The 20,356-nt window shown below is 39.4% G+C and overlaps 2 protein-coding genes across 2 annotated transcripts; one reads left to right on the forward strand and one right to left on the reverse strand.

The window, feature by feature from the left end:
* Positions 1-2,220: 2,220 nt before the first annotated feature.
* wu:fb55g09 lies at positions 2,221-3,685 on the forward strand. Its single transcript, XM_035386722.1, has one exon. It carries the CDS (start codon positions 2,698-2,700, stop codon positions 3,358-3,360), a length of 663 nt encoding a protein of 220 aa, XP_035242613.1. The 5' UTR covers positions 2,221-2,697; the 3' UTR covers positions 3,361-3,685.
* Positions 3,686-10,752: 7,067 nt separating this feature from the next.
* Positions 10,753-20,003, reverse strand: nol8 (nucleolar protein 8). The gene is made up of 16 exons (XM_035389350.1): positions 19,443-20,003; positions 19,276-19,338; positions 19,109-19,187; positions 18,378-18,528; positions 17,264-17,332; positions 15,132-17,051; positions 14,831-15,028; positions 14,463-14,594; positions 14,020-14,110; positions 13,445-13,586; positions 13,179-13,262; positions 12,657-12,988; positions 12,150-12,291; positions 11,539-11,600; positions 11,288-11,370; positions 10,753-11,151 (listed from the first exon to the last, which is right to left on the reverse strand). The coding sequence occupies exons 1-16, from the start codon at positions 19,561-19,563 to the stop codon at positions 11,092-11,094; spliced, it is 3,729 nt and encodes a 1,242-aa protein (XP_035245241.1). The 5' UTR covers positions 19,564-20,003; the 3' UTR covers positions 10,753-11,091.
* Positions 20,004-20,356: the final 353 nt, after the last annotated feature.

Below are 20,356 nucleotides of genomic sequence, written 5' to 3' on the forward strand. Positions count from 1 at the left end.
TGATTAGAAGCTGCGAATGTCATCTCAAAACAATAAAAATAAATTGTTTACTGCATGAAGACCTTGTTGCAAGGATTAATATCGTTGTGGGAAATACTTCAGACAGGCTGAAGTGTGAAGTAGAATTTTCAAACAAAGCAGTAGTCTATATGCAGGGAGATGCAGGAAACATTCTAGGTCGAATTCATCTCAGTTTAATGAAAACAAATCAAGTGGTCATACATAGAAAAACTGAATCAAAGGTGGTAAAAACAGACGCTGTAAGGCGTCTCCAAAATAGCACAGAAATACTAGGGCTGCCACAAGAAATTAAAATTCATAATTATTTTACGTTTGGACATATCCAACCTATAGGGTATTTACTACTCGTTTATGTTTGCCTAAAGTTAAATGACGGACGTTAATGAGTGTTTGCGTTTGTGAAAAAGGACTGCACATGGGGGGCGGGTAGAGGAGGGCACGTTATTACAGAGGATCTGAAATGTAAAAGTTCGAATGGATGACAACTGAAACGTCTGTTCATTTCTCTACCTTGGAGGTTCCAAGCCTGGCCTGCTGATCGTTGGTGAACAGCTGAGGGTAGATTTTTTTTCTTTTTTTTCTTTTTGTTCATTTCTTTATTTTGTTCATTACTGGTGGATGTTTGGCAGGATTTGTGATTGCTTTATTTTTTTCTCTTGGATGTCTAATCCTGTGGACGACAGCACAACTGCTTCTGGGGAATGTGCCATAGCCCCCAGCAGGACAATGTTATTTTTGCTGAATTTTGCTGAAAATATATTGTACAGTGCCATGAAAAAGTATTTGCCCCCTTTCCTTTAGACCAAATGTAATATTAGACAAAGAGAACCTGAGTAAACACAAAACACATTTTAAAAATTATTATTTCATTTATTTAATGAAAAAGTTATCAAACACCAATATCACCCATGTGAAAAAATAAGTGTTCCCTTAAACTTAATAACTGCTTGCACCACCTTTAGCAGCAAAAATTGCAATCAAATGCTTTCTATAATTTGATATCGGCCTTTCACATTGCTGTGGAGGAATTTTAGCCCACTCTTTTTTGCAGAACTGGTATTATTCAGACAATGTGATTAGCAAATGTGAGACAAGCATTGATGTTTCTCTTGGTTAGCATAGTTACTCTCCCATGAATCCCATTTTTGCCCAGTCTCTTTCTTATTGTGGAGTCATAAACATTGACCTTAGCTGAGGTTGGAGAGACCTGCAGTTCTTTGGATTTTCTTCTGGGATCTTTTGTGACTTCCTGAATAAGTTGTCGCTGTGCCCTTGGAGAAATTTTATTAGGCTGGCCATTCCTGGGAAGATTCACCACTGTTCCAAATTTTCTCCCTTTGGAGATAATGGCTCTGACTGCACTTCGGTGTTGTCCTAGAGCATCTGAAATGGGTTTGCAAGCCTTTCAAGGCTGATATATTTCAACAACTTAAAAAAAAAAAAAAATAGGTGTTTGATAACTTGCTTCATTAAATAAATTAAATAATAATTTTAAAATGTGTTTTGTTTTTACTCAGTTTCCATTAGTCTACATTCATGCTAGTTCAACTAGTGCCTATGAAGTTGGCAGTTAATTATAAGGGTGACATTATATAGTAGCCTACACATATAGGTTATGCAACGATTATCGCTGATAATCAACTATTAGTTAAAAAAACGTAGCACGATTTATTGCCCAAGCAACATGGTGATATATTTTAGGACTTTATGACACACTGCATGAATCCAGTCGATTGCGTATGAAGCATCGGGTATGAACGCAGACTCCTCCCCATCTGCGAGAACGATTCCCTTTCAGCAAACGCCAATTCTTTTTGTTATTCCGCAATGTACGTACATTGTATAGTGGGTTTTCATACGCAGCATTTCAGACGTTACGCATAAAACAACGCTAAAAGAAAAGAAATTAGCGTACAGGCCCTTCGGAACGTCAAAAAAGAACAGATTGTTCCATTACAAAAAGAGATTACAAGCTGTGCTAATAATTTCATAAAACATTTTCAGTGGAGATTTATCAACAGCATCCTTTCATAAAATAAATATAATATATATTATTCGCTAATTCGCAGAATCGTTTGTTTGTAATGTACAGTTTTTCGTTATTCTTAGCTGCAAAACTCTGCTGTGCACCCCCATGTTTTTAGCACCGATTGTAATGATCCAACTCAATATAGCTGGAAGTAAGCGACTTGTGTGTTGAACTGTTCAATGTGTTGTGTAAGAGTAGGTGTAGGGTTAGATAGAACTCGGAGGTGTAAATAAACACCAATGCGGTTTGATGACGGCAGTATAAAGGAAAACATTTCTAAACAAGCACGTTTACAGTGTTTATTCACGCATTAGCCAGTATTTGATTTCTGAATATTCGAGAAAAGAAAAACAGCAGCAGAAGAAAAGAGGCGTGACTGTCACCGTAATAGACAGCCGCGAGCGCGTCAAGCTGCCTGTGTTACAGGAGGCATCCCGGGCTATGTCCTACCAAAAGTCTGTGGTAAAGAAAAAAACGAAAAAGATTGTAAAAAGGTAGACTACTTGGGGACTCGTGTGGTTACACACAATAGAGGAAATCCCTCAACAGAGAAATCATTTCTTTGTTACCTCTCAGCTGTCTGCAGCGGAGAAGATTATGTGATCGAATAGGTAGCTAACGATAGCTAGCCTCTGCTTTTCGAAGAAATGTGTGGTAAAGGCATGATGTGCCAATGGCAAGTTTACACAAACAGACTTGCAAGTAGCGACGCGCAAAATCTGGAGCTCAAGGATGACTCAAGGAGAGGGAGCAACAAGCAAAGCTGGCACAAGTGTGGAAGGAAACCAGGTTATCGTGGGAGGAGGGGTAGAGCACACGGCCACTGCCCCCCTTACAGCAAACATGATCGACCAGGTTGTCAGCCTCCAGGGACGGTGTCGCTGCGTCCTGTCAACATTCAAGGCAACAGAGCACCAGGCATGAGAGCCCCAAGAAACACAAATCAATTCCTAATGCACGAGAAATACCAGATGATGCATATGCGATCCGATTCCATTGGCACAGACAGTGGGTCGGACTGCGAAATGGACTTTGCGGACATGGACTCTTATCTCGGTGTGCTGGAAAACGCCAGAGGCGCTCTAATGGACAGTCCTGATCTATCTCCACCATCTGCCCGATTTTGTTCACGACAATTGGCGAAGCACCAACAGTTTACATTCTTCAGCTTCAGTGAGCTGCACCAAGAGGAGAGTATGCAGTATTTTCCTTCAGAAGACGATGTCATGCAAAGTGAGGATTTCATGCAAAAAGACTTCAATGAGTTCTGCAGTGCAATAGCCACAGTACCCCCTTACGCTGTTGCGTAAGGGACCACCAGCCTGCAGCAAAATTGTTGTCAAGAGAGGTTGACAAGAAAACATGGCTGTGTTTTTGTACAGACCAACAGGTATACTTAATGTATTATAGTAACATGTCTGATAATCTGCTTTTGACAAATGTTACACGTGATTAATTTTTCTGTATGCTATTTTGCAACGGAGAACGAAAGGGTGGAGTAGGAGTTCGCCGTAACAGCCAATCATGCTCGGGCTCGCGAAATTATTGACTTCAGTCATAATACGCCATTGCCTAGTGCTGTCATTGTAAATACTGTACAGGATTTTTGAAAATAAATATCATATAAACTGGTTATTGAGCTTTGTTTCCTTTTTGTGTTGGTGTTGTAATTAATTTACTACAAAATCTGTGAACATAAGGTCTCAGCATAAACCTAGTCAAAGCAGGAATTGTGCATCGAAGAGAATAATGAGACTGACACTTTAATAACAATGGTGTGAATTGTGTGCCATTACAGTATACAGCAATCATGTAACATAAATTCTGTTTTATTTTGTGAACTGCAATACAATCAATAAAAAATCCAATCACATAAACTATTATATTCATAAGAAAATTTCCATTGAAAACAGCCATCAATAAATTAAAAAAAAACTATCAATAAATTCATGCTGAATAATATATAAATATCAACAAATGCAATTCTTATATTGTCTCTTACTTAATAGAACATTTTAATGGAAAAACATAATGACTTCCTCCTTTGAACTACAGAATTTAAGGGAAATATATTTGTTTATTTAAACATAAACTTATTTAAACAGGACATTACCATCAAGGTTTTGAAGTTCAGATGTCAAGTTCTCACAGAGCTGTGAAAGGGGGTAAACATGGATTTGTAGGATTAAAAGTGGTCTACTTGATGTGATTTAACTTTATAATTCCACACAAATAAACATGTTTCATACAGCATGTGGGTGTGTGCAAGAGAAAGAGAGAGTGCTAAGGAAACCTATTTATGTTCATAAGTAAGATTAATGTATGCTATGTGTCTGGCTTTTTGTGAGCAGAAGCACTTGACAGCAAATAAAAAATGTCAGTTATGTACATGCACATATGTTGCTGTAGTTATCTGCACCTTTCTGCATATGCATAACCAACCATAAAGGTTCTATTGGATTAGTCAAATTTGTATTTAGAACTGACATGTTTTTGCAAAATAGATCTGTGTGGGTGTTGAGGTTTGCTGCTATTATGGTCTGCTGTGCTTCACAATTGTCCAAATTTAAATGTATTCCACACAACGCTCATTAGATGTGGGTACGTGTGTTTACACACCCCACTGAAAGGATCATTGTGCTCAACTTGAAATCTTTTGGACGGGGGGTTGGGGGTGGAAACCCCAGCCTTCTTCCTGGATGCTTTTCTTCAACACATGGACGAGTGAACCCCCCCCCCCCCCCCCCCATGCTTTTTTGTCACACTCACCTACTTTGCATTAAAGTAAGTTGCTTAACAGTTTGGATGTGCCTTTTTGTACTTTGAGGAATTGGTGTCAAGATTCAGCTTGTAAGCTGTAACAAGTACCAAGGAAGTACCTGTAGACAGCAACTGTATAACTCCCAGCAACTTTGAACATGCAACTATTCAAAATTAGTCTTTTATGACATGTTACGTGTGATGAATATGTAAAAACTAAATTAATTATTATAATGGAAACTATATATTTAACACCAACAATAAAATTTGTCGTATTTTCGTGAAATTTTTAATGGCTAATAAACTTTGCAGGTGTTGAAATCGTAGTCTGTTAACTGCATGTACAATCCAGAAAGTCCCTCATTATATTAATTCCGTACATATAAATTGGCTTATATCACAAAAACAAATAATTTCCACAATTTCACAGAAAGTAAATATTGTCAAAATGTCGTTTAGATCCTTCTTTATTGAGTTCCTTCTATAAAAAGATATTTTCTAGATTGTCCCTTGACCTTGGTCCTTGGATTCAAGGAGTGTTTCCACATACTTGTTTTAACTCATTTGCCAGAAAAACGCAAAGCACAACAAAATAATACTAAGATAGCTGATGTCCCAATAACCAAGAGCTAAGAAATTTCACACATATATTTAGAGAAGGCCTTAACTCAAAATGGATACAAAAATATTTTTAAATTACTTGATTTTTTCAGTTACATTCAGCTGCAAACATGTCTATTCCTTGTCAAATTATGAGCTTAACCTCGAAGCCAGAAGGCAGAAAACTTCTGATTAGAGTTATTGAGAGAGTTATTTTTTAACCTTGCCCTGGGAAGAATAGGTACACAGGAAATAAGGTTAGAAGTGTGCTTATCTTGATTTTCCATACTACTTTGTACACAGTACAGGGAGTGTGCACAAGGTGGTAAGATTTTGTTACCTAATAATGTTGGAGTAGGTGTGTTCGGGACCATAATTTTCTCACCTTAGCTTTCAATAATATATAGGTTAATTAAGTTGTATATGGTGTTATGGTATATAGATAACCAGCACAGGATATACATTTTCCCATAAAAATGGTAATTTAAATAATTCTGTTCAGTGTCATTTTGACAAACACGGAGGCTTAAGTAAGGGAAAAAATATACATCTGTTTGGATTATTTAAAGAATAATGCATTCAAATCAGTCATAAAGCATACAGGCCTTACTGCTTGATTTAAACTGTTTTAGTAATTGTTCTTCAATGACAGTGACAAGTAATCGTACGCTAATTGCTAATTAATCTAAAAATCATCAGCAGTGGTTTTATTGGTCAGGGTTTTCTCACAGACTTGCAAGTACTATCCTATATTAACCAACAGAATTTAACTCTGGGTGTTGACTTAGGTCTGTGGAACAACTGACATGTGTGATTTTTTATGTTTAGCAGTTTTCCTGGTATATCATTTTGTAAGACTTGAACAGAATTGTTTTAAAGGAATAAAGGAAGCAAAACAATAAAACATTTAGAGACTGTGTTTTTATTGTTCACTACTTTTCATCTGATGAAGGTCAGGGTGGCCAAAACGTGTTTTTAATAAACACTTATTTTCTTATAAATGTCATATTTTTCATTTCGGGCCCAACCCTTCCTATACATAAATGAAATTCACAATCAAATAAGTCAGTCTGAATTCCCTCAAATTTAATTTCTGTAGCAAATGTAACTACAAGGTGTCAGCACCAGCCTCTGATAGAGAACAATGTAACACAAAGGCACCACTGAAAGTGTAAACAGTGTCTCAAAGATGGAGGAAAAGAGTGCACTCTACCTTTAACTGCAGCGGCTGCTTGAGAGATGACACACTGAACAGGCCCAGAGAGGGAGGGTGGGGAATAGGAGTGAGAGAGTGATGTGGGGGATGGGACATGCTGCTAGACTGTCTGCATATTGTTATTGATATATTTTTGCTGCATGCCTCGGTATGGAGGTATACAGGAAAAAATAAAAACATCACAAATAGACAACTGAACAGTGTCTTGCCAAATTATTGTGTAACGCTAAAGAGAGAAGTGTAAACAAGGCCATGCAGGGCAATACAGTGTCGCAGAATCGTGAATGTACACTGGAATGGTAATAAATGCAATAGTCACTGGATGTTAGGAAAATTGACTGCAATGAGAGAATATAGAGCAGTTGACATGATACAGCTTTGCCTTCTTGCCTCAGCAGCAAAGCTCTGGATATCTGGGCCTCTTCCCCTCCCCCATGACTGCTGAAGAATCCTCGAACAGGATTATACACAGCGTTAACATTATAAAGGAAAGCTTCAATAATCCCAATAAAGCCCTCTCAAAGGTCTCTCTCTCTCTCTCTCTCTCTCTCTCTCGCTCTCTCTCTCTCTCGCACGCCCCCTCCCTCTTTCTCTCCCTGTAACAGAAATCATCAGGTTCCACCCACACTCGCTCAGCAGCCAATCAGGGGCCAAGCAGATAAATATGGGGCAGTTGACGACAGGCCTTACATTCTGACTGCTCTAATATGCTGACCCTGGTGTAATTTGAGCTCTTATTTAAATTTGAACTGCCTTGGACAGATAAATTCACAAACAAGTGGTGCAGCAGAATGCATGCAGGGAGGAGAAGTGGGGGGTGGGGGGCGGGGTTGAGTAGGATAGGAAGGCAAGGGAGACGTGCGACTTGCAAGCGTACGTGTGGAAAAGTACAGAGAGTGTGTTTTCAACTTGTAGGGGTGGGTATCATAGAGGAGCCATTGTGAGCAGAGAAGCATGCCATGATGTTTTTATTAAATAAGGGAGCATAACTCGTGCAGCAGGTTCATACTTTTTTCAGTGCATTCTGGGACCTTTCTGTTTTGGTTATAAATACTTTCAAAGATTTGTTTCTTGAGATCATAAACTTGCCCTTTGGTGTCATAACTTTCATGCACATTGTAAAGCTTGCTACAGAATAGGAAGCAAGCTCCTCTCCAGATTCAATTTAGATGGCATGACAAACACTCACTCAGTGACCATGTTTTACGCCAAAACATGCTTGCTTTACTTGATGTGTGCAAAAAACAACAGTTGTTTCAATACCAAAAAATCATCAGATTTTTCAAAAAAAATTATATAAACTGAATCATAAAACATAAGAAATGTATCAATATAATTTGCTGTCAACCTAAATATTATCTATCAGTAATATGAATCTCTAAATGAATGCCAACATATTTCTTAACTGCCATTAAAATTCCACCCTGAAATAACGATTTGACGTGGTCTATTCTCTATAGTAAAACTGATGAGATGGTGTGAATCAATATCCATTCATGAAATGTTGTCTAGAGGACATAGTTCAGCATCTAACAGTTTGACTTTTTAGCTGCAGTAAAAAGCAGTCCTTAGGCTCAAACTCAGTGGTCAGCATATCCAATGTTTTACTCCATGGACGCTAAGGCAATAGAATAATGTAATTTGTATGTCCTTATATACTGTGTCCTACAAATACTGGGAGGATCACATGGATTACATTTTGTCTAAGTTGTAGGACCAGGCTTTAAAATTACAAAAATAAATAAATAAAGTCTAAAATAAACATTCTATACAATAAGATTACCGTAACAGATCATTAAACTACCTAAACTACCTGGTCATCTATAATAGGAAATTCACTTGAGGTCTAAAGTTAGCTCAAAAAAGTTTAAACCTTTTACGACTGTTCTGGAGTAAACCAAGTAGTCCGGAAACCTGGCAATAACGAAACGCTCCTTTTCTCTTAAACAAATGTTATTATCAGTACGCGATAAACAGAGGGAATATGTCAATAGCGTTTGAGAATTTGTTTTGTGCAAATGTGTTTCTATGTCCCGGAGGGGGATGGGATATTACTATATAATATACAATATATAATAGGCTAGTTGAAGGAGGCCACTCTTTTTACAGTCTCTGAGGCCACTTAGGCCCCTTCTGATCACGTGATTTTCCCGGGCCATGCCCTTAGTAACAGATAGACTCTGGCTTGTAGTGAGCTGAATTCAGCACCTCATCGTGAATATTTCAAGCAAGTACTGATCTTTGTTCGACCTGCTGACCATGCTCCAAAATGAACTTCAGTTACATCGATTATTAACTGTCAAAAGTTTTCAAAATCTTATTTACGTTATTCTCGCTCACAAGAACACCCCCGCCTTTTATTTGTTGGAAAGCTTCAGCAGTTTTGAGCCACTGATATACGTCGCATCAGGCTTCTTGCAGCATGTTTTCCTATTTTCTTTTCATGTCCTCACAGGCAGAGCAAACGCTCCATTTCGTTTGGCAGGATTACTGCAGCTAACTGTTAGGGTGGAGTAAAATAATCCTGTTCCTTGTGTTACATAACTTCTACCGAATGTTAAAAGAGCTGTTGCTGTGGGTATAATAATGCCTGAAACAATTTGCTACTAACTTGGTCCTCGTGTTACATTCGGTGTCATTTGCTTCCACAGAACACACATTTTAACAAAGGTATACCTATTTATAAATTAAGATTAACATTAGAGGCCAGTTTAATTAAACTAAATGTAACCTTTAAGCTATCGGTTTGTCCCCTGTTGGAATTTGTCCGATAGCTCCCTTCAAGTAGCCAAGGTCTTAGGCCTTACTAAGCTGATTCTACTTGAAATTTTTGTTTAAATGTCGTCTTTGTCGTCTCATTCGTTCGATATAATTTATTTAATTTATCCAGTTCATCATTTTTGCACAATGTGTTATCTCCTTTTTTAATAGTCTTAAGTTATTTTTTGATGATCTGTCTGCATCAATGCATGTATCGATTCAGCTTGTCTTTTACCAGCGGTATGAGGATTTACATGACTTTTCCTTTCATAGGCTCATACTCATTTCGGAAATCCGTACGACAAAATGGCATACGGAAAGGTTGAACTGTAGTAGCCTTTACTGGCCTACGTCGTCAGCGCTGAGAGCAACCGTCGCCTCCTCCTTGCAGATATTTGACACCCCAATATTCGGCAGTGATGTCAGTGGCGACGAAATAGGAAACCACAGCGTCCTGTTTACCACCGCCATGAAAGGGAAAGCAAGAGCCAGGAACATTGTGTGTGTCTCTCTCTCTCTCGATCGACGGTCTGCGCTTTAACCTCAAATCCATTGTTTTATTTCAAATTGAGTGTGTAGGATTACAGAATAAACACAACAAAAATAGCCATTGTTCCAATACTTTTGCATACACACTAGGCTACATGGCCAAAAGTATGTGGACACCTGACATCAGTTGGTCCACCCTTTGCTGCTGTAACAACCTCCACTCTTCTGGGAAGGCTTCATATTAGACATTGAAGCATTGCTGCAGGGATTTGCTTCCATTGAGCCAGAAGAGCATTAGTGAGGTAGGGCACTGATTGTGATTGGGCAATTATACCTGGCTCACAGTTGGCTTTCAAAATGATTCCAAAGGTGTTGGATGGGGTTGAGGTCAGGGCTCTGTGCAGGCCAGTCAATTTCTTCCACATCATTCTCAACAAAACCATTTCTATATGGAGCTCGCTATGTGCCCGGGGCATTGTCATTTATACAGTATATACACATACAATTGTACAGTATAAACTATTATACAATATACAGTATATATGTAGGCTACTACTACATATACTGTATATTGTTCCTAAATTCACGTCTATCTTTTTTTCTACAGAGGCCTTTGCATGTAGTACCCCACAATTTTTTTAGACCTTAATTAAGGTGTTAAAAAAAGTTGCGTAAATCGTTCTGGATAAGAGCGTCTGCTAAATGCCTGTAATGTAATTCACTGGCAGGTGGAGGTTTTGTTGGAAACTTGATTACAATTTCGACACCATTTTCAGAAAAACAAGAAAGCCCTCCTGAGATTTCATTATAAATTGCCATCTCTTTCAAGTTACAGTTTAATATTAAAGGAAAATGAATGAGAATGCATGCAATGAAGTCAAGCTGGGAACAAAGTTCATTCAGACTTGCATCAGACACTGTTTTTAACACACCCTAGTGGTCAAAGCAGAAAGAGCTCCATTTTATTTGTCATCAGCAATGAAAATAATAGCAATTGCTCAAAGTGTTTTTATATATATATACAAAAAATGTATAGCCTATCCAAAAAAAGACAGAACAATACCAAAATAAATCATTATCCAAAAAATCAAACAACTGAAATTCCCTGCTGATTTTGACTTGAACAATGTTCCAAAATTGAATTCAGTCAAATTATGGTGACAAGGAACTGTGAAACCTCCAAAAAAAAATCTGGCACCATTCAGCATGATTCTGTTCAGCTTTTCTGTGAAGCCTTTAGTCTCCGTCTTGCATCCTTGTGCTTCTTCCTATACTCCTAATAATAAAACAACACAATGGCTGAAACTCGGTCTAAGCTCAAATTAGAGGATTTTAAGCTCTACTGAACAAATACATGTTTAATACTTTTCCCATCAGTAATGTGAGAGGACCTGAAAGTCCATTGGAGTTACCTCGATCAAGGTGGTCCTTTTCTCCTCCCAGTTTTCCCTCTGGTCCTCCAGTTTTGCAGATCTACAGAACATTTTTGGCCCCTCTGCAGAACCAAAACATGAGAAAATCCATTTTATTTGCATGCGTTTAGCCTTTGTGAAAATACTGGGGGAATTCTTCAACAGGTGTGTCTATTCCACATCATTTATGGGCACCAGGCAGAGCCGAAAGTGTCAGAAGAGGCATCTGTGCGAATTGCTCAAGCTCATACCTTTTAACCGTTCATCATCTTGGAAGAAAAAGAAAAAACTTTTCTTTGCTGCCTCTGGTTCCCTATATTGAAAAGAAAAAGATAACATATGATTAGAACTGGCAGTGAAATGCATAAATCTACTGACCCGAGCCATCGGAATGAACTCTGTAGCAGCACTGGCTGATCTGAGGCATTAACGACACCATTACTCAGTAACACTGGCTGATCTCCGGGAGTAAAGACACCATTATCCTGTAACACTGGCTGATCTCAGGCAGTAAAGACACCATTACTTTGTAACATTGGCTGATCTCAGGCAGTAAAGACACCATTACTCTGTAACACTGGCTGATCTCAGGCAGTAAAGACACCATTACTCTGTAACACTGGCTGATCTGAGGCAGTAAAGCCAGCATTACTCTGTAACACTGGCTGATCTCAGGCAGTAAAGACACCATTACTCTGTAACACTGGCTGATCTGAGGCAGTAAAGCCAGCATTACTTTGTAACACTGGCTGATCTCAGGCAGTAAAGCCAGCATTACTCTGTAACACTGGCTGATCTCAGGCAGTAAAGGTAGCATTACTCTGTAACACTGGCTGATCTAAGGCAGTAAAGGTAGCATTACTCTGCAGCATTGGGGGAAGCAAACTGATCTCCAGTGCCTTCCTCAATCTCATCCTCTTCTTCCTCAGAGCTGCTGTCCCGAAAGCAGGGGTTCTCCTGCCACGGTAGTTTTGCTCCCTTTAGTATCTCTATCTTGTAGTCATCTAAGGGAGTAGAAGAAAAACAACAACCTGTTCAACAGTGCATTCACAATAGCCACAATACACATTGCACACAGTGTTTCATAAATTAATAGTCAAATAATGTGTCTGGATGGAGCAAAACAACCCCAGTACTAAAGTGTTCCAAGATAGGAAGGGCAAACGATTCTTATGTTGCATATAAATATACTTTTCTTTAAGTTGGCAAAACTTGAGCTTGTATGTTTTTTAATTTCTCCTGTGGGTATGTTCCACAATGTATAGAGGAAGTACAGGATGGTTCAACATCGGAACCAAATGTCAAATATTCAACATTTTTAAAATATTAAAATATGAAAGATATGAGAAATAAAAACCACATAATTAACCTTTCTCTGTAGTATCCTTTGCGGAATCATTTCCAAAAAATGAGAACTGGAAGCCCGTTGATTCTGCATTCTCGGTGCTCACGTTTGGAGAGAAAAGAGAAAGCTGCACAGATGTGCTCTCCTCTGTGGCTTGCTTCTCCAACTTCTCCTCCCCTTTCTCCTCCTCCACCACCTCCTCCTCCTTATCCCAGGCTACAGCCTGTTTCACCTCAATGCTTTCTTTCTGAGATCCAAAAGCCTCTTTCAGGTCTATGGCCACATCATAGTAGATCTCCTTGGAAACTTCTGGTAACTTCTCTGTCTCCTCGCGTTTTTTGCGTCTCGCAGCTTTGCTACAGGTAAGAGAGTGAGAGTCAGACAGCAAGAGAGATTTTGCAAATAAAATCCAATTTGTGCCTGACCCAGTCACAGTGGCAAACCTGTGGTCGCAGGTCATTCACTTTAAATCTATTTCCTGCTGTAGTTGGATTAAGCAATTAGGATTAAGACTCTGTAAAAGGATATGATAAGAAGCTCTGGTACCTTTCTTTTTCGGGCTCTTCACTCTTCTTTTCAAAGGCTGCATGCTCTTCTCGAGTGGGATCATAGTGCAGGGCGGAAATATCTCTACAGACACAAAAACAGCCAATTTGCAAGGCCAAATTTAACCAATCCCACAGGATCACCATTGCTTTGATGATGATGAGTCAGAAGTCTCCTGAACCTCAAAATGCAACAGTTGCTACAGATTTTGTAATTTATAAAATTGTACAGAATGGCTGTGTGAGGACTGAGGGGGAAATCCTTGCCTGAATTGTTTACTCTTAGCTGCTTCTTTGCTGGTTTCTACACTTTGGACTTGGATGTTCAGTAGACTTTGTAAAATGCCCAGATTCTTCTTCTTTTCTTCCTCAAGCTGCACTTCCACGTCGGCACGAAAGGATGTCTCTTCTGTAATACCAGTTCTGATTATCATAATCATCACCACATTTTTCTTTTTTAGATTGTAACTCTAATCTAATTTACAATGCATCACCCTTGGTTATTTCAGAAACAGAGACAAATTTGCCATTTGTCAGAGACAAATTTGCCATCTTAGAGGACAAGTCTGAACCTGAATCTCACAGAATATTTATGATGATCAGATAGGCCTTACTGAGAAATAGCTTCTGCCCTCATGAACTGTAATGGTTAACAAGGTGGTCAATTCCACTTCAACTAAGTGAATTCAAATAATGAATAAAAGTTCAATCCATAAACAGAAAAATCCTTGTACAACATAATACATAAAATACAAAAAATTTAACATGAAATAACATAAAAACATTTTCACACTGAAATAAAGATTTTCCTCCTCATGGGATCTGAGGGTTATGAACCTTACCTGGAATGTTGGATTCATCATCACTTTCAAGAAACCGAGAATCCATGCGAAACCGCTCATCTGTTCCGAATCGTGACTGCAACTGCATGAGCTACACAACAGGAAAACGGTCCTCCATGTCAACAAAAGATGTCAGCAAATAACATTTGCTGTGGCATTGAAATTCTACTTGGTCCAAAGGGAAACGTGCCCCATTCTAGCCCACCAACACCTCTTACAACTTAAGTTTCTAAAAGAAGAATCTTAAGTTGTAAGTCTTCCTTCCAAGAAACTAAGAAACTAAGTCCACACCTGCTTATCTTCAGCAGTTTAGCATGAGAAGGGTATAGGTTGGTATGGCTGCTTAGCTTCAGCAGTATAACCGGAGAAGGGTACAGGGCAGTATGGCTGCTGGCTATGCACCCCCTCAACACAACAGTCCTATGAAAATCTCCCATGCTCACCTTCTTTCCCGCTTTCCCCTCGAACTGTGGCTTAATCTGGAACCGTGCTTCATCATCACCTTCTTCCTCGTCAGCCTCCTCATCATCCTCACTGCTATCAAACAGCTTGCTGCCAACTTGTTTTTCAAAGTCCTGCAAAAAAATTATCCTATTAAAAAAATTACCAAAAAGGTGACTGTACCCTGTACCCTGTGCTGAAAAATGGCTGTCATAACAGAATGTGTTCTTCATTCAGCTTCCTCTTCCGGAGGGCTGGAACTAACTTATTTAGCCCAGCTAGGAGCAAAATAAATCATTTGAGTTTAAAGGGCCAAAGCAGTGTCTAATTCTGGTTCCCCATCTGCGATGTGTTGCCTTGTGCCACTAACCTTTACCCTGAGGCCTTGTTTATCCCCAGTGCTGGGGCCCAATTCACTGGGCTCCTCTGTGGAAGACTCTGAAGAAGACTCCTCAAACAGACTACTAGTACACTTATGCGGTTCCACTGAGCTCTGTTCAGCTTCCTCCTCACTCTCGCCATCAGAGTCAAACACAATATGCTTTCCTTTATTGGCTGTTGGTGCATCCTGGGAAAAAAATTGAGCATGAAATATTGAATTTACAAATTCCCATGTCTCCCATGACAACCATAGATTAGAGGGGTACAGAGAACCAGGATGCAGAACTTACCAATGCTGAGAGGGCACCTTGAATAAGCTTCTTCTGTAGCTCTGCCTCCTTCTGCTTCTGCTCCAGAGCGGCCAGGCGCTTCTGGTTATCCAGCTTCTGTTTCTGCTGGATGTCCTTGGTGCTGACCCTTTTTTGCGAAGGCTTCTTGCTTTCTAACAACGGCGTGTTCTCTTCCAACTGCTCAGTGGGCGTGCTTGCCGAATCTTTCAGTGAGGCTTTCCCCTTTGCCCCCACCTGTTCAGCGGTCACTGGCACTACACTAAGTGAGCTAGATACCGAACTAGAGGACTCAAAACTGGTTGAGCAAATCCCAGGTTTCGGAGCAGATTTGTCCATTTCTCCTGCAGCTGCAGATGGTTGCTCTTCAGGATTTTCCCCTTCCTCACTATCAGAACAGCTGGAATCTGAATTTGAGTCTGTGCTTTCGGACTCACTGGATTTTATTAACGGATCGTTGTGATCTTTCTGCTTTACCTTCTGGTCACTAGGTAGTGAGAGAGGGGGAAGACCCTTAAATGGAAGGAGTTTGCCATCATCAATCTTGCGCTCACATTCTGAGGCACTGGACTCAGATGATTGAGATGTATGTTCCAATTTCAGTTTCTTCTCAGCAATGGTGGTCTCTTGGCCTTCCTCATCTTTGTTCCTTTTCTGACTGAGACCTAGCTGAGCACCTGGAGCAGTTTCTAAAAGAGCCCTGGTCCCCAAGAAAGCAGGGAGACTTGGGGTTTGGATCTTTTCCCGCCTCTTCTTTTTTTTCCCCCTGCCTTTATCATTTTCCTCATCACTGCTGTCCTCCTCCAAAATGGCTGCCAAAATCTCCTCTGGTGTGTTACCTTTCTTTGCTTGTGGAGCCATTGAGGCCCCCACACTGGAAAATGGTACATCTGTCTCCTGTCCGGATCCAGCTTGTGAATCAGATGCCTGGCAATGCCCTTTTTCCTCTTCCTCAACCATGGAGGCTTCCTTCGCAAGTTGCTCCAAATCTGCAAGGGACAGCTCTATACGGTGACAACCGGCCATCATGGCTTCATAATCCAACTCAGAATCGGAATCAGAATCAGAAGCAGAACACTGAAACTCCTCTGATTCTTCTTTTCTCGATTTAGTTACACTGGAAGGCTGCTTAGATAGGACTTTACTGCCAGGTATCTCTTTTCTTTTGCTGGTGCCAGGTTTAGAATCACATTTGTTTAAAACTGTCCCAGAGGGGCTCGACTGGGTGTGATCTGCTTCCCCCTGCTTCACTGGGACAGCAGGAGCTTTGCTCTGTGTGAGAATTTCATCAGTGTCGGCCGAGTCATATTCTCGGTCGTCTGCTGGCTCCTCACGACTTCCAACAGTGAGTACACCCTTCGAATTCTGACCGGCCCAGAACACACTGGGTTTAACGGTAAAGTCATCACCAACCACCTCCAGGTTATCCTCATCCTCCACGCCCACATCTTTTGTCCGCGCATTTTCTTGCGCTACCAACATATGAATTTCCTCATCAGAATCTGCTTCGCTGTCAAACACATACAGGGATTTTGTTTGCCTTTTTAGAGCAGGTTTCTCCTTTCCATGCACAGGGCCATTTTGCCCAGTCATTTTTTGTGTTAAAAGAGTTTTTGCACCATGGCTGACTTTGAGTGAGTTCCCTTCATTTTTCAGAGAGGCCTCATGATGCTGCTTACCGTGGCCATTGTACTTGGCCACAGGCGGAGAGTGTCCAATCACTTTGCACAATGACTCCTTCCTGATCTTGTTAGGGCGTGCTTTCTGTGGGGGGAACTCGCCTCGTCTTTTCTTGCTGATGTCATCGTCCCCTCCCGGGATTTCCCAGGTTAGCTGAGACACTGGGGTTAGGGCTGGAACATCAGCTGTGCTCTCCAGCCTTTTGATGTTGTGGCTGTGCTTTGAAGGATCATACTTAAACATGTGTTAATGAGTTAAGGTATGGCGCATACATGTACGAAACATACTGTAAAAGAATAATTTAAATATTTGTGATATTGCATCAATTACAAATCAATTATCTCATATTGCGTTATACAATACAATGTCAAAACCATTTAGATTTGAGGATATAAATTATGATGCAATTATTAGATTTCAGGTGTAAGCAAAAGAGAGTATATACAAAAGGATATCTTATTCTTGCCTTGACCTTTAAGATGGAGAACTGGAAGAACCCGCCCAAATTTACTAACAACCCAATCCTGCCAAAACCAAAAAAAAGGGACAATGAAAACAGATTCTGCAAATAAGGGGGGGGGGGGGGGGTCAGTCAGCATTTACTAACAGATGCATATGCTTCATCTATGGAAATATTTTGGCTTTTATATATTCAAAATATTTTTGAATATACTTTCCTTTTGATGCAGTTAAATGTTTTCACGCATATATATATATATATATATATACACCTGGAGTGAACGCGCAGAAACAGGTTAGAGATTATGTAAATTAGGCCAATAAAGTATTCTAATCTAATTTACTAAAGTATGCATTCATTACAACTCCCCTCTTTGTGTGAGAATTTTTATAACTCCTGAAAGCAGGTGGTAATTTGTGCTGATATTTGTAGCCTATAACTCATACACAGGATGCAAGAGAAGGATGTCAGGCTGTACACACATTCTCCGCAGTCAAATCAGTTTCCCTTGTGGGCTGTATGGGGGGGAGTGGAATGAATGCTTACTCTCATACATAACACTCTAGAAAGGTGATGGGATTTAAAACATGTTTCACACATTTCTTCTAATCACTTCTTGTTAATTTTCAGATATAATATGAAATCATGTTATATCTCCTTTATGTTGTACAGTCGGTATTAATATTCTTTCCTTAGTTGGACCACCTCCTGTGTCTTTTTCTTTTTGTACGCTGCCTAACGTCATGCCATCTTTTCTTTACATCCTCCCCAGTTAATTCCATTATACCCAATGTATTAATTTTGTATGCGACGCCATTCCAAATGTTTTATTCTCTCCGCTGGTATTGTATTCCTATGCTATAATGAAGTTATATATACCTCATTGACCATCCTGATATGTTTTTTTTTAATGATAATTTTTTGTACAAAATGTTTCTTCTTCTTCTTATCTTTCTAGTGGTTCCCTCGCTACTTGTGCCTGATTGCTCTGTCCAGTTCTGAAACCACTAACCCATGTTATTTCTCCTCTCACGAGGCAAACATACACACAAAACAATAATCTATTGACAGAAAATATATCAACCCACAACAATCTATTCTGTAAATACCTTATGGCCTGGAATCTCTGTCCCTGGAACTGCTGCTTTCATGTGGAAATTCTCCACGCCAGCCTTCTTGAAGGACTCCACCAACTTCTCTTTTTGTTCAATGTTTGTAAACTGAGCCTTCTCAGTTGTCTGTTGTCGTTCTACAGCCAACCTGAGAAATTGACTTCAATTAATTCAAACACCAAATCATACTGAAAATTGATATCCTCTTCAGTAGACAAGCGGGCAATGGACTCATTTGCTTGACAAACTCAGTTGGGTCATTTAAAGCTGTAAATCTTAAGAGCCCAAAACAGAGGGCATGTAAAAAAAGAAATGACCATAATATTTATTTACACTTGTCACACAGTGAATCTAGAACTATCTGAATACAGGTATTGAACACTCCAGGGGCTTCTACCATTACTGCAACTTTAGGCGTGCTATTCCAAGCAAAAACAAGTCTGAGTGGAAAATATACTTCTGTGATTATTTTCAATGCAAGAAACAGATAACAGATTACAGATTTATAGTGGCTGGTATGAGTCAGACCTCTTGTGTGATGTTGCCCTAACATTGAGACAGTGGATTTTATGCACATTCAACTTCTCCATCTACTATCGGATTATAAGTCAAAACAAAACAAAACAAATTCTCCTGGAACATAATAGGAAATAATCATAACACCGGCAAAGTAAAATTTTACAGCACTTGTATACACTGGATTTAAAAAAAATGTTCAAATGACATACCTGTGTAAGAAGTTTTCCTTTGCCATTTCAATTTGCAGTGTTCCACCTTTCCATTTAGATTTATTTAACACGGTCATGCCTATGAGATGGAAACACGACAAGAAACAAACGTAAATCAACCATGTCATGTCCACAGTAAACTACTCAGAGAAGAAAAAAAGACATACATTTTCTTAAAGCTTCATCCGAGATGTTAATGTTGATATAACCGAAGGTCTTCACGGGGATTCCTAATGGAAAACGAAAAAACAAAAAACAAATCAGTAAATATTTTAGGGTTATACCGTTAAAAGCGAATGATGAGGTCTACACTGCACATTACTCAAATACTTACCGGTTTCATCTTTCCTTGTTATGATTTCCACATCTGACACGTCCCCAAATTTCCCAAATCTGTCTTTAAGATCCTTTTGGGAAATTGCGTGGCCCAATCCACCTATGTACAAACGCTTCATACCTTGTTCCTCCTCGGTAAAACGTTATAATCTACCTAGCACTGCTTAGTTTACAACTCTAAACTTTAAATAGATACGGATTTATCCAAGTAGCTGTCTGCTAGCAAACTCAATACTTCACACGGTTTGCCTTGGCTGACAGATTCATAGAATACAGTATACAAGTTTCAACGACAGCAGCAATATAGAATAGCCCAACTAGTTTTAACTACCAACAATTTAATTTCACGTTGACATTTCAGCCCATTCACACATGTATACCACACACAGCACCCCTTGTGCTCAAACAGAACAGTCCCTGTACAATAACAACCACAGCACCATGGGTTCCGCTAGCAGAAGGTTCCGTCTGATGTTTAAAATGTATATTTAAAAAATAAAAAAACAAAAGCAACACAATAACAGTTGTCTAAGTAACAATCAGTTACTTACTTGGATTAACATAAATGGATTAAACAAACAACCATGACAATCAGCCCTGTTTAAGCAGTTTATTGTTTGTGGTCGCTCGCTTCCGAAACAAACCAAATTCCATAAATATTTGCTGCCATAGGGAGATAATAGTGAATAATAACATGTCCCCTTATTTCATGTTATTTCATGACTATTGATTATAGCTGATAATTCATAGTAAACAAACCAAAATCTTATTTACGGTACTGATTTACGTTCTATTCAAAATATTAATAAATAAATATATGAGCGTCACGAGATTCCCCTCCTAGCTACACTGGTAGATTCCACTTTTGGCGCGACATGTAAATCGCTCGGTATTAGCAGCAAGTAAGTTTGT

Source organism: Anguilla anguilla, chromosome 13 (genome assembly GCF_013347855.1).
Source record: "Anguilla anguilla isolate fAngAng1 chromosome 13, fAngAng1.pri, whole genome shotgun sequence".
Taxonomy (NCBI): domain Eukaryota; kingdom Metazoa; phylum Chordata; class Actinopteri; order Anguilliformes; family Anguillidae; genus Anguilla; species Anguilla anguilla.

Excerpts from the sequence above, each read along its gene's own strand:
- nol8 (XM_035389350.1), bottom strand. The coding sequence starts at position 19,563 with ATGAAGCGTTTGTACATAGGTGGATTGGGCCACGCAATTTCCCAAAAG. Across the intron at positions 13,587-14,019 it reads TGATGAATCCAACATTCCAG|AAGAGACATCCTTTCGTGCC; the intron begins GTAAGGTTCATA and ends CTGGTATTACAG. Across the intron at positions 11,371-11,538 it reads AGATGATGAACGGTTAAAAG|AGGGGCCAAAAATGTTCTGT; the intron begins GTATGAGCTTGA and ends TTGGTTCTGCAG.
- wu:fb55g09 (XM_035386722.1), top strand. The coding sequence starts at position 2,698 with ATGTGTGGTAAAGGCATGATGTGCCAATGGCAAGTTTACACAAACAGA.